This window comes from Cnephaeus nilssonii (genome assembly GCF_951640355.1).
Source record: "Cnephaeus nilssonii genome assembly, chromosome: 15".
NCBI classification, from domain to species: Eukaryota; Metazoa; Chordata; class Mammalia; order Chiroptera; family Vespertilionidae; genus Cnephaeus; species Cnephaeus nilssonii.
This window is the reverse complement of record NC_137086.1, coordinates 30,406,566-30,420,629: the sequence shown is the minus strand read 5'-3', so window position 1 is coordinate 30,420,629 and position 14,064 is coordinate 30,406,566. Positions and strand designations below refer to the sequence as shown.

General features: G+C 40.7%; 1 protein-coding gene across 1 annotated transcript in view; it reads right to left on the bottom strand.

The window, feature by feature from the left end:
- Positions 1-14,064, bottom strand: part of EML6 (EMAP like 6) — a gene marked incomplete at its 5' end in the record, with an annotated part of 200,028 nt that overhangs the window by 108,111 nt on the left and 77,853 nt on the right. Inside the window, 3 exons of the mRNA XM_079792522.1 lie at positions 5,878-6,013; positions 7,518-7,703; positions 11,900-11,968. Of these exons, the coding sequence (XP_079648648.1) occupies positions 5,878-6,013; positions 7,518-7,703; positions 11,900-11,968 (391 nt within the window). The remainder of the gene's footprint in view (positions 1-5,877; positions 6,014-7,517; positions 7,704-11,899; positions 11,969-14,064) is intronic.

Below are 14,064 nucleotides of genomic sequence, written 5' to 3'. Positions count from 1 at the left end.
TATGGTTGTAAATCCCCCATAGTGAAGAGAGACCCGGGAAGAACCATTCTAGTTATTTAAGACCACAGAAAGGCCCTTTTGTTCTGGAAGGTGTGTGTTTACAGACCTTTGTCAGTATGAGCTGGAGGCATTGTGCTGAATTTGTAAGGTGTCCACATCTTGGACACCATCGCCTCATCTGCAGCGTTGCTTTCTCTGTAGCTCATCTGTGAGAATGTGGGGCTCTGGCCTGTGCTTGGTCCAGACTGCCAGCAGACGGCAGTAGAGAGCAACCACCCACTTAAAAATCCTCCAAGACCAAATTCTCATCAGCCCTCTGCCCAGTTTTACATTCAGATCACAGAGTGGGAAATAGCGTCCTTCTAATCCTCTCTGTGACAGCCCTGAAACCCAGGGATGGGGAGATCTGGAGTCCAGGAATATCATGAATATTAACTTAAAGGACATTGCTTATTTTCCATTAATTCATTAAATGGTTAAGGACACAGACTGGATTTATATCCCAGCCCCATTCCTTCCCAGCTGTGTGACATGGAAAGCTATTTAATCTTTCAAATCTTCAGTTTCCTCATCTGTAAAATGGAGAGAACATTAGGCCTCACACTTCAGAGCACTGTTATAAAGATCCAATATAACAATATATTTAAAAACTTCACCCAGTGTCGGCATTTAGAAAATTAACCAATAACAATGAGTTATTGTCATTTTTAAGCAGAAAGTTTTGGTGCTTTGTTGGGGTTTTTATTAGTTTTACATCTCAGTGGAGAACCACCTGCTGCACACAGGGTCACATTCTGGCCCTGGGAATGATCTGCACCAAGAGCTATGAAGAAATTGCTGCATGTGCCCCCGTGTGTTATAACTTACTTGTTGATTATCATGCTGATGCGCCAGCACTGCAGACTCTCAGAAGGAAAGGCTATGATCCAACACACAAAAGAGAGAACAAACTATTTTGGGGAAAAAATGGCTTTTCCCCGCAATTATTTGGCCCAAGAAGGGAAGACTGGCAGCAGGGAGGGAGTTGGTACTTATTAGTGATCTTAAATCTGGTGCTCCTGGGCCTGGCATATGGTAAAAGACCCAGAGCAGCTGCTCTACCCCTTCCTGGGCCTCGGATTCTACATGGAAAGTGTTTTTAAAATACAGATGTCTGGCCCCCACCCAGCGTTCCTCTGGTGGGTCTGGAGGAACCGCAGCCCCCTGGGGCTGAGAACCACTACCAACCTGTTCCCCAGACTTGAGCCAGGTCGTTGAAAATGCTGATTTCCAGGCTTCATCCCCAGGTGATTCTTCAGCCACATGTTGGAAAACTCCACCCCAGTGCATTAGAAAGCCCAAAGATGGCAAAAGAAAATGCAACTTTCAGGAGTTGATCTAGTCAAACAAGCAAGCCCTATGACTGGGGACGAACATCCTCACTGACATGACTCAGCCCTGCACCCAGAGCTCTATGCACAAGCCAGGAATGCTAATAACAACTCAGGAGCAGCCCGGGGACAGCTCAGGGCCCTAGATGGGGCCAGTAAACACCAGTTGAATAAAGGAGGAAATTACAGCATAGAAACTTATATTATTTTCCCAAAGTCCCACAGTGGAAACAGTTTGCTGAAAATCCATACAGAAGAGGCAAGAGGATGACAGATACCTTGCAGAAGATTCCTGTGAGGAAGAACCTGTAATTCTAGAATGCAAAGTGAAATCTACCCTGAATATACTGGGAAGCAATAAATCACCAAGGATAAATGGGAAACCGTTAGAATTATTTCAAGCCCACAGAGACTGAATCTGTCAAAACCTAACAAGAATATGTCAACAAATATGGAAAACAAAGCAATGGCCTACGGACTGAAAACATTCAATATACATCCCAATCTTCAAGACGGAGATGCCAAAGAGTGCCATAAACAGAGGGCCATCACTCTGATTTCCCACGCAAGCAAAGTGATGCTCAAGGTGATGCAACAAAGGCAACACCTCATACGGATGCAGAAATGCGACATGCTCGAGCTAGATTCAGAAAAGGAAGGGCATCGAGACCTAATTGTGAATATTTGTTGGACACTAGAGTTCTCTAAAGAATTTCAGGAGAAGGTTAGTCTGTTTTATAGGCTATGAAGCCTCGGACTGTGTAGATCATGAAAAGCTATGGGTTGCTATGGATGCCTCAGCATTTGATTTTCCTGTGCCGTGGACAGGAAGCTACTATCAAGACAGAATATGGGGAGACAAAATGGTTTCCTTTAGGCATAAGTGACAGACCAGGGTGTATTTTATCTCCCTAATGTTTAATCTGTACACAGAGCATATCATTCAAAAAAAACTGGACTAGATTCAGGAAGGAGTAGTGACAATTCCTGAAAGAATTATCAATAGCTTAAGATATGGAGAGGACACCATCTTTTTTTTTTAATTTCTTTATTAAGGTATTACATATGTGTCCTTATTTCCCCATTACCCCCACCTCCCATTCATGCCCCCACCCCCCTGTTGTCTGTGTCCATTGATTAGGCTTATATGCATGCATGTAAGTCCTTTGGTTGATCTCTCCCCCTTACCCCCACTGTCCCCTACCTTCCCTGAGGTTTGACGTTCTGATTGATGTTTCTCTGTCTCTGGATCTATTTTTGTTCATCAGTTTATGTTGTTCATTATATTCCACAAATGAGTGAGATCATGTGATATTTATCTTTCTCTGCCTGGCTTATTTCACTTAGCATAATGCGGAGAGGACACCATCTTACTGAAAGAAAGTAGCAATGGTTTGAAACAACTTCTGATGGAAAGAAAAAAGTGCCAAAGCAGGACTGCATCTGAACATCAAGATGACAAAAATCGTGGCTACAGAAGAGATATACAACTTTAACATAGACAGTGAAGACACTGAAATTGTTAAAGATTTTGCTTTCCTTGATTCAGCCATCAAATCAAGACTGCAGCCCCGAAATCAAGAGAAGGCCGAGACTCAGAAGGGCAGCGATGGGAGAACTAGGAAAGATCCCCAAGAGCAAAGATGTGTCATTAGAGACCAAGGCTAAGACCATTCATACCCTCATTCATATTCCCAATTACTATGTACAGATGCGAAGATTGGACAGTGAAGACGGCTGATAAGGAAAAAAATTTGACTCATTTGAAATACGGTGTTGGAGGACAGCTCTATGGACACCCTGGATCACTAGAAAGATTTACAAGTGGGTCCTGGAGCAAATTAAACCTGAAATATTGCTGGAGGCAAAAATGACAAAACTGAAGCTGTCCTACTTTGGGCACATTATGAGAAGATGGAGTTCTTTGGCAAAGACAATAATTCTGGGGAAAATAGAAGGCAACAGACAAAATATGAGATGGATTGACTCCATAAAGGAAGCCACAGGCATGAGTCTACCAGAGCTGAGCAGGACTGATGAGGACAGGACTTTGTGGACATCACTCACTCATAGGGTCACCAAGAACTGGAGTTGACTCGATGGTACCAAACACACACAAATAAGGAAATTACAGCACAGAAAGTTCCAATTATTTGCCCAAAGTCCCAGAATGAGCAAGTGATACAGATAAAAGGAGAATTCAAGCGGTGAACTCTGGAATGAACTCTCTTCCCCACAAAGTTATTTCCTTTCTCTGTGGATGTGCACCCAGGACACAGTACCGAAGATTAAACAGGACAAGGTGATGGCTTTTTTCTGTAAACCTAACCTTATTAAAGATGTAGTGCCGAGGAGCCCCTCAGCAAAGAGGTAAGAAGTAAAAAAAGAGTGAGAGGAAGAGAGATTTCACTCAGACAAAAAGAGGGCAGGTGGGAGAGGGTGAAGAAAAAACAGCAGGGACCTCTGAACGCCCTTCCCTCTGCCTCCCCTCATTAAAGGGGTAGCTGAAGCCACTAAGGAGGTGGACCAGGGGCTCCTGGCCCTGCTTGTGGTTCTGGTGCTGAAGAGTAATGCTAAAGGCAGAGTTTGGGAGCCTGAAGGAAACAAGGCTTCCCAGAGATTCCTGGGTACCGATGACTGGGGGACAGGACTGGCCTTATGATTTGTGGGGCCCAATATAAAATGAAAATGTCAGACCCCTTGTTAAAAAAAAAAAAATGATTAAGAATTTCAAGGCGGCAACAGCACAAAACCAGATCTCCTGCCCGGGAAGCCAGCCCTGCCTGAAGGATCACATTGCATCCTGTACGCAGAGTGCTGAGCACAGTGGTCGCCATCCAGTACGGGAGCTGCTGCAGGGGAGTCACAGGGCTCTCCAAGGGCTGGGCAGGGGCTGGTCCTAAACTGGACTGCAGGTCGCCTGCAGCACCAAGTGCCCATGGCCTGCTGCTCCTGTTTGCAAGGGTCTCTGCCTGAGAATTTCTAGCAGAAGCTGCAGTGAAAGCTACTCTCTACAAAATCTGGTCTATTTCAGTGTCTATAGGATTCCAAATTCTATAGTCACAGGAACTCCACACAGCCTAAGGGGACCTCAGAAGATAGAGACACACCACTAGACGTGCTATGTCCCACCCCGGGGAAGGACCACCCAGACAAGTTTTTATGTGATGCCAGCCTGGGAAGGGGAATTACTACCAGAACAAACCAGACGGTCAGCCTCTTCGAATGTTCTCACACCACATTCCACACCACAGAGCATGAACAAACACCACCACACGCGTCCCCTCCAAGCACTCCTCGCCCTCTCCAGCACCTATGCATGCTCCTCTGATGCGCCTCCACCTTCTCAGCACACAGTGAGGCAGGAGGCATGGCCCAAAGGACAACGGTGGACAGACAGGGAGGCAGGTGATAGAGGCGATGGGAGCAGCGGTGAGGCATGAAGCCACTCAACGGACCAGAAGAAGAATCGGATGTGCTTGCTTTGTCTCCGCTGGAAACAAGGCTGTTCTCAGATTGGAGAATTGCTCTTTTGAATGTTCTATGCCAGGGTTTCTCAGGCACAGAGAGAGTTGGAGAGCTGCTCACCTCCCCATTGCTGGTTCTTGAGGGTCAAGCTTGAACACGGCAGGTTGACACAAAGAAGAAGGGGCTGCTAGCCCAGCCTAAAAACTCTGGCTCTTTTTCTGAGGAAAGTGGAAACCATCGCAGGCGTTTGAGGAAAGGAATAATGTGATCTAGCTCGTAAATTTCAAACAATCCCTCTGGCTGCTATTCTGAGAATAGTGGCTGAAGCAGGAACACAAGTGATAAAGCAACTGCAGTGATCTATGTGAAAGATGGTGGTTCAGACCAGCGGGTGGGCAGCAGAGATGCTGAGAAGTCTTGTACCTTGGAGACTTCAGCCTCCTAACTCTTGCTCAACACTGAGGGGATGCTGGTTGGCCTAACGCAGAGTATCTCCAGATATAGAGTTTATAGTCATTCTACACAGTAACAATTCAACAAGTATGTATTGGAAATTAAAATAAATACACAAGACGCCAATAAAATGCCTGAAGCATGCTTTTTAGAAGAACCTATTCAGTTTGTAGGCACATATCTGACACTTAGTAGATGCTTAATAAGTGCATATTGAATGGACAAATGAATAAGACACTTTATACTGTGTGAATAATTACTGTATTCTTTTAGACATAATCATTTATAGCCATTAATTCAAAGTCTTTTATCACCATAGATGTAATTTATTTTAGTTGACTTGCTTTAAGAATTATTTTTGGCTTCCCTTGCCACCACTATAAGTCATTTAAGCTTCATTATTTTACCCAGATCATAAATTTGTGTTAAAAATGACCAGACTTGGCATGCACTATTATTAAGTTAGGTGTGAGATGTGACTTAGATCCCTTGGTGGAATAAGATGGGTACAGAAAAAGCAATATAGAACTTCACCTTGAATTTAACACTCATAGAGTTATAGGTAAGTATAAATACATATTATTACCTTTATATCCTTGTTCTGTCTCCCTGAGATCAATTTTGGTTATTGGTTTGAATTCAGTATCCCATAACCGTATACACCCGTCACGTCCACCGGTGGCAAAGCCTTCATCGCAAGGATACATGCTAAAGATTCCAGCCTGGAAATAAGGCAGATAACACTCAATGCTGCCATCATTCTGAATGTCACTGCAGTTGGGTCTTGATGATTAAAAAATCAAGACAAAAATAAAAACAAATTTCTTGTTCTCTATTGAAATCCTGACAATACAACAAGCAGCCATTTATAATATCCTTAATTTTTAGCTAGATTAAAAATTAATCCTAATAACCACCAGAGAAAACTAGTTGAAGAGCTCCTTTGCCATTACTAAACTGATTGCAGGTTGTAAGAAAATTATTCAGAATTCCTTGGTTAAATCGGATATGGAAATCATAAATTCCTTTACATGAAAAGAGATCGTTATATATATTAAAAAAAAAGATGTGACAATGGATCACTACAAAGAAAAGTAAGACAACAATGGAGGGATTTAATATAAATCGCTATCCAAATAATCAAGTAAAAAATATCCTGGCTGGGACCATAAACACTTCTACAGGTACAAGCTCGTCTCAATGAACATAAATTACCGTGGCGTTGGCTTAAGCATCATTGAAGATGCCTTTTCACATCTGAAATAGTTTCATAGTTTAAAGATGCTTGTCTACAGGAAAATATTTTATTTGGTCTGCTTAAAGTGCTACAAGTGAATAATGTTGACCTAAGATCTAGAAAGAGAAATTAGGTTCCTAAGGTAGCTATGAATGAGGACAAATACTGACCTCTTAATTGTTTTAAAAGCAGTTTAAAACATAATAATCAAAGCCAAGAAAACTGGTCTTGAACATACAAGACAATGAAAGATCTAAAATTTCACAGCTCTTTTGCTAAGAGTTGCTTAAATTTTTCTTCCTATTATAATAGGGGATCAATTTGGAGACAAGCAAATGACTATCAAATTTCCAGTAACATTTTACCACAGCTCCACTTACTACAAATAGTCTTTACCATTCACATCATCTCTGTTTTATCATCTGTAGACACAGCAATGTAACCATTTTAATATATGTCAAAATTGAGCAGAGTGGTCAGAAGTAAAGTTTGCCCTGTTCTTACACAGCAGACCATCAAAAAAGAGTTTGTCAACGGTTTCTGTTTGCATTTTGAGACTTGTGATGTGGACCTAGAAGTGAGGGAAAATCCACTTTACTAATCAATGTAAAAATAGTTGTCTCCATCCTTGCTAATCAACATATGGGCCACAGTGACATCATCTCAGACCCACTGAGTCAGAATCTGCACCTCAAGATCTCCAGGACATTTGTAGGCACAGTAATATTTGACAAGTGCTGGTCGATACGATGAAACTGATGATGAAATTGTTCTAGTCTTCTGTCGAGCTACTGCTGATGAATAACAACACTAACCAGTCAATCGATAATTGAGGTGAAGGCCAATTAAAGTATGATGCTTTTGAAACATTTCTTTTAGGTGAACAAAACATTTGGGAAAATATTTCAGGCATGTTTAGGGAGTGCTCAGCAGAGCTGGTTGATCCTTAAGGGGGGGGAAATACCAAATTTCCACATGGGAACACTTACACTATGTGCGCCTTGGACGGTGCGGACTAAATTGAGCCCTTTCCAGACATAGATATCCCCATTTAAAGCACCAGAGTAGGTGATGTCTTCTTTGGCACACGCAAGGCAAAGGATGGTCTGAAGATCCCCCGTTTTGCCAAATATCCCTCTTTTTGCAGTCAGGGCATTTCCACATAGTGTCCAAAACTAGAAAGTAAGTGATAAAATTAAAAAAAAAGTGTTCCAAGGCATTTCATTATTAGTGTTTGTTTGCTTATGTTTCGATACATGTTACATAATTTGCTGTAGGTGAACTAGGTACACACAATTTAACTTATTTTGCTGTGACAGCAGAGAACTGCAAAATGCTTTAGCCAGCTACCAGCATAAAGAAAACTTATACTTTAAAATGTTCAAAGCTCCAAAATTCCAAAACATAACTAATTATTGATTAGTAATTTAATATAAAATGTCAATGTTCCAAGAGTTGGGATAAAGTGGATGATGAATCATCACACTTTTGTTTGATTTCTTGTCAAATTATAGAACTAGGATAGATTCATTGTCGGGAAGTTTAGAAAAACAGAAAAGATAGAGAGGAAAATTGAAATTACCCACAACCTCCTGCTAACACACTGATATATCTTCTAGCCATTTTTTGGTGTATATAAATATATTTGGAAACAATTTCTTTCTAACTAAAAATGTTATAAATCGTCACTGTAAAAATGTTACTTAGAAATATGTTGTTAAAATATAAGCTATATTTCCATAGAGCCAAATAAATGCCTAGGCTTTTCAGTTTAGTGGTATAATTTATCATGTGGAAAACCATAAGCATGAAGCTTGAGCTACTTTATAGAAGGTAGCAGGGAGACTCTGTGGTTATGTAGATATTAAATATTTTGATTTAACATAGTTTTGAAAAAAATATATGAAATGGCATAACTCTAGTGCCCTATATATAGTCTATAATGGCTCTTTACAAAGGTCTAGCATTTAATCTTCTTAGCACCCTTGAAAAGAGGCTAAGACAGATACTACTATCCCCATTTGGGAGTGAGGAACAGAGTATTAAGTGGTTTGACGAAGGTCAGGGCTCAAGGGGGGGTTATATAGGACATAATATTGAAATCCTGATCTTTGCCTTGAGAACGTTCAATCTAATGAAGATACATATAAAACAAGCGATCATTTCAAGGCAGCATATTCAGACTGCATACAGGTGGCAAGAAAATTTAAGGAGAGAGAAGCATGTTGAATTAACTGGGACGAGCCAGGGTAGGATTTGGATCGCTGGTGAGGAAGAAACTGCACTAGGGCTCCCAAGAGGAAAAGTCAGTGACAACCCTAATTTTTGGTGCCTGCACGAGAGGAAGCAACGGTGGTCCTCTCAGAGTAGTCAGGTGTCTGAGGTGGCCCTCGGGGAGGAGGAGAGACAGGTGTACAACCTTTTGAGACAATACAGGGTTCTTCTCATTAAAGAGGGAAGTGTCAACTCTGGTGATTCATTTCTTTGGAGATTGTTTTTATGAAAAGGCATGAAAGTATACATGGAAAGAATAAAAAGATAGGTATAAGCTTTGGTAATACATTTAATATTTCAGTATTAACTTTGAACATGAACAAACTATGAGATATAACTACATACTACATGCCAAAGAACTTGCTGTTTGTGGTGACCCTTAAGGTACTTTTCTTTCTCACCCTGTCTCCCAGGCGTGAAGATGAAAAGGAGAGTAATTATTTCGTAATTATTATTGCTTTAACATGGGGTGTGCACCTCTGCCCTGAGTTACTGAAATATTTCTAGATGGACAACCACAAAAAATAAAGAGAGGCCATTATCCTCAGACACAAAGGGTTTCTGATAAAATCACCTGATCAGATGGTATAATGTAAACCATTGCAAGTAATCAAAGGACTCTCTAAAAAGGCACCTATAAATGTAATGCCAGGATAGGTAGGAGATTTTCTCCGGAAAATGGCAAATCTTTGACCCATGATCTCTTCTTGAGAAGCACGTCCTGTTTGGAAAACAGTGACAGGTTAGGGTAGCAACACATCATTAAGCCCACATCAGATGGAGAGTCATCGTCTATCTTCTCCAATCTCCAGTCACAGATTGAAGTGCAAATTTTGTTGGAACTGGCAGCTCGCTTGGAGTTCATCTGGCCCAGGTAATCTCCAAGGTCCCTTCTGTCTCTGACTAGAGACTGGAGAAGGATCAACAGTGTCCACAAAGCTGGTGAGCTCATTTGCTGTAAAACCAACCAAGCAGACAAGGCTCAACTGCCACTGTTTTCCAGGCGTTCGTTTCAGATCCCTGCAACTTGCCTGTCTGCAAAACCAGAAAGGGTTTCACCCTGGCTGCAAAAATTTCACTTAAGAATATTTTCTTGGGGTGAATCAAAGATTTTGCATTCACCGTGTGACTGGAATCATTCATTTGCTGTTAGGCAGCTTTTGGAGGAAAGGGTGGGGGGATCCTACAATTGGATGGAGAAGATACAGACGGTGAAAATAATTTGTTGAAGCCTGTGGAAATTTGATGTGGATTTCTTTCTAAAACAAATTAATACAGAATGGCTGAGTGGGCATTTGCCGATTCTTCCATTTGAGGTAAAAATGCTTGCTTTTGCTTAGGAAAAAATGCCTAAAACTGCTAAGACACAACAAATTTCACAGGATAAGTGGCTCGCAGTATTTTCAAATGAAGTTCCAGGTTTTACCTTTCTCTGCTTCTAGATTTAACTGATTGAAAGTTAAACCAAGTATGGGGGAAAAAATAGGAAGAAGCTAGAGAAGTCTACCAATTAAGCAGTTAATCTATTCTTTTTAATAATCTGGGGGGAGGGGGAGGTGGTTAAGCCATGGATGATCACTAAGGAAATAATTTCTAAGTGGAAAAAGCTCTACATAGGGAGCCAGAGTTTAAATCTTACCTGTGCCAGCATTTTTGTGGTCCTAGGAAATGGGAGGAGAAGTTAACATTATTGTGCCCCTACTGGTTCCATACACTATTTAATGTAACTCAATAAATTCAGGAGGTAGTGATCTCCCCACCCCTATTTTTTTCCTAGAGGAAGAAACTCAGCCTCAGGGAGATGAAACAGCTTGCCCAGAGTCAAGTAAAGGGAGATAAAACCAATATTCAATATAACCTCCTGGGTCTTGGCTTCCTCACTGTAGAATACGCAGGCTGGATGATGGCTCCCAGGTCAGGGTCCCAGTCTTCCAGACACAGCCTCACGGAAATCAGGCTCATCGTGAGCTCACACATTTCTTTACTTGTAGCTCAAAGAACTGGATACTTTTGCCATATTTTAGACTGATTAGAAACTCATGTTGGCAGGTACATATCTTGGATGAATAAAAATTGTTAAGGTGCCCTAGCTGGCTTGGCTTAATGGATAGAGCATCTGCCTGTGGATTGAAAGGTCCCAGGTTCGATTCCGGTCAAGGGCACATGCCTGGGTTGCGGGCTTGATCCCCAGTGTGGGGCGTGCAGGAGGTAGCTGGTCAATGATTATCTCTCATCATTGATATTTCTCTCTCTCTCCCCCTCACCCTTTCTCTCTGAAATCAATAAAAATATATTTTTAAAAATTGGTAAGGTAATTAATATTTAACAGCTACAATGTATTTTGTGGCCAGAATCTTTCCAAATATTGGTTCCCATGGAAAGAAAAATTTAAAAAGTAGGTTCTTTGGTGATGAAAACATTAATAATCTTTGAACATGTTATGGGCCAAGGACCTTTCTGCTCCCAGTCCCATGATTCCATGGGTGACCAATGCCTCCTATTAACTCTGGGCTGAATTGCAACCCCTCAACTGGGTTCTTCTGCCTTCCAAGCCCTCCCTAGCAAACTCACCGACCCACCAAGGCTCAGCCGAAACACCATTCCTCTAACCACTTGGGATCTCTCCTTTATCCCTACAGAATTTCAGTTGTGCCTCTCTTATAGAATGTTCTAATGTTTTAGTTGTTCAACTTCAAACAAATTGAAAATAGGGTCAGTTTTTATTCCTTCACATAATACAAACTCAATTTTTAAATCAAATTTAGTGAGTTTTCTATACTTCCAGGTGGGCTGTGTAAAACATAAGGAAGGATCCTCCAACTGCTGCTGAAGCAAAAAGTGCCTGTATTACAGCAAACATATTCTCAGGTTACAATCAGGTCTTTGCACCAGGGCTGCAAAATGTTTATGAAGCCCTAAGGTGTTGGTAGGACACTGATGTTAGCTTCCTTCAAGATCAGAGAAGCAGGTAAGGAGGCTTTAAATTTAAGGAAAGCAAGGCAAAGTCGAGCAGTTTCTCAACACCAAATTATACATGAACACCTAAAATTTCTTTTCATACAAGGTACCAAAAATTTGAAAAAGAGAACTACTTTACCTTGATATGTTTTACTCCACAGCTAACCACTCTGTTTGGCTGATATGGATCCCAGGAAATATCAAAAATCTGTTTAAAAAATATTAAAAGTTGCTATGTTGGTCATTGATTTTTTTTTTTTTTTTTTGGCCTTCTTTCAGATACCAGTCTGATTGCCAATACTCTACCCTGACACTTAGGACACAGTGTTAACCTGCACAGCCTGAGAACTGGAGAATCTGGCTCGGGGATGAGTCAGGAATTGCTGACACATGTCTTATCACCTCATGTCTACTTACCTCAGGCCTGAATAGAGAGGTAATAGTTAACCACAATCATTGAGAACAAACTGGCATTGTATTTTTAAGTCTGTCCATGCAGGGTAATTGCAAGTGATGACATAGAATAATTTTTTGATCAGATTTTCTCTAGCTCTCTGTGCCAATAAAACACTTTTCAGATAGTTTTACTCAATAAAAAATAAAAAGAATTACAAAATGCTTCATTTTAAGAAGGAAAATGTTTCATGGTCAACTACAGTCAATGAAGCCAACAGTTTCTAGTGATCACAGAAGTTAATATCCCTGCACATAAGGCAGAGGCCTTTTCCTGCCACTAACTTAGCCCACCGAAAATAGTTCTTCAGACCATCATTATAATCTGGTCCAAAATAATATTATGTTTTCAGTTTTCCAAAGAGCTGAAGACATTATTTGCCAGTATTATTTATCATACCTTGAGAACAGCTACTAAGCTGCTTGCAGGTAGTTCTACTTCTATTTGGGGGACAGGAAAGAGAAGACTGTCAACTTTTAGGGTCAAATTACCAGTGGCAATTGTTTAAAGTGCATATTCCCCTGGCACACCAGAGAGAATCTGATTTAGTGGGTCTGAAATTGGGCCCAGGCATTTTAAAACAGACCCCAGAAGATTCTGAGGAAGGTGGTCCATGGACCACATTCTGTGAAACTCTAATAAAAAGAACCCATTGCCAGGGCCAGAGTAAGCACTTAGGCTGCTAACTTCTCATCACATCGAAAGGAGCAATATGGACCAATCATCAGAGAAAAGAGGACTATAACCTTCGGTTAGGTAGAGAGGAGCAACTGTGGACCACAGAAAGAGCACTGAAGAAAGAACACTTGGTCCAAGTACCAATAAGGTCCAAGTACCCACTTCAGCTATGCAAGCTCAGGCAATTCTTAGCATATCTAACCTCATGTTCCATAAAATGGATGATACCATCTCAGTTTTGTTATGAGGTCTATTAAGATAAGGATAAGTATGATCATTTTGCAGGCTACAAAAGCACTCATTATACAAATTAGTAGTAGGGATTAAGTATTTGGTCACTAAAATAATCTTGAAGATAATCATTTGCCCATAAGCAGCCAATCATCATTCACATCAGCATCAGTAATAAAGAACAAAACTAGGTGTGATACAAATTACAGCGTCTGGGAGAACAATGTTCTAAAAGAACAGTATTTCATTAAAGCATCTTAGGCTAAAATTACATAGTTCTCACTGGAATGGCATTGCACTTACCTAACTGAAAAGTGTACAATACGGTAACAAAGCAATAGGAAATTCATGTATTGATCCAATTCAATTTACTTTATGAGATACGATGGGATCACAGTATAAACAAAAGCAGTAACACCCAAAATGTAAGCATTGCAAATATTTTCAACCTGTTAAGTACTAAATTAATACCAATTAACCACCAATAAGTTAATACCAACACCTCGGGGTAGAGCCCAAGCAGCACTCAGCTGAAACATCACCTTAGAGTATTTTTTACGTGTGGTCAGGGCCTGGAACCACTGGGCCAGAGGGATGCCAGGCCTCTTCCAACACTCAAGTTCCATTGATGGTCACTCCTGGGCTTTCTGAGAACTTTATCCTCGAGTACAATTTGCCCAAATAATTGCAGCAACAACTATTGGATTCCCTTACTGTCTATAGTGACTATAATAGTATAGTTATATATATATTTAAAAAAAAAACTTTGAGAGTTCACACAAAGCAAGAGACAATGAATTTAATATTTAATTAAGGCCTCATTCTTCATAGGCACATATTGGGCAGATATACAAAACTAGGAATCAATGTAAGACAATCACGCAAATTCATTATTTTTTCATTAGAAAATCAAGACAGTAAAGTAGCCAAATTATTTTAAT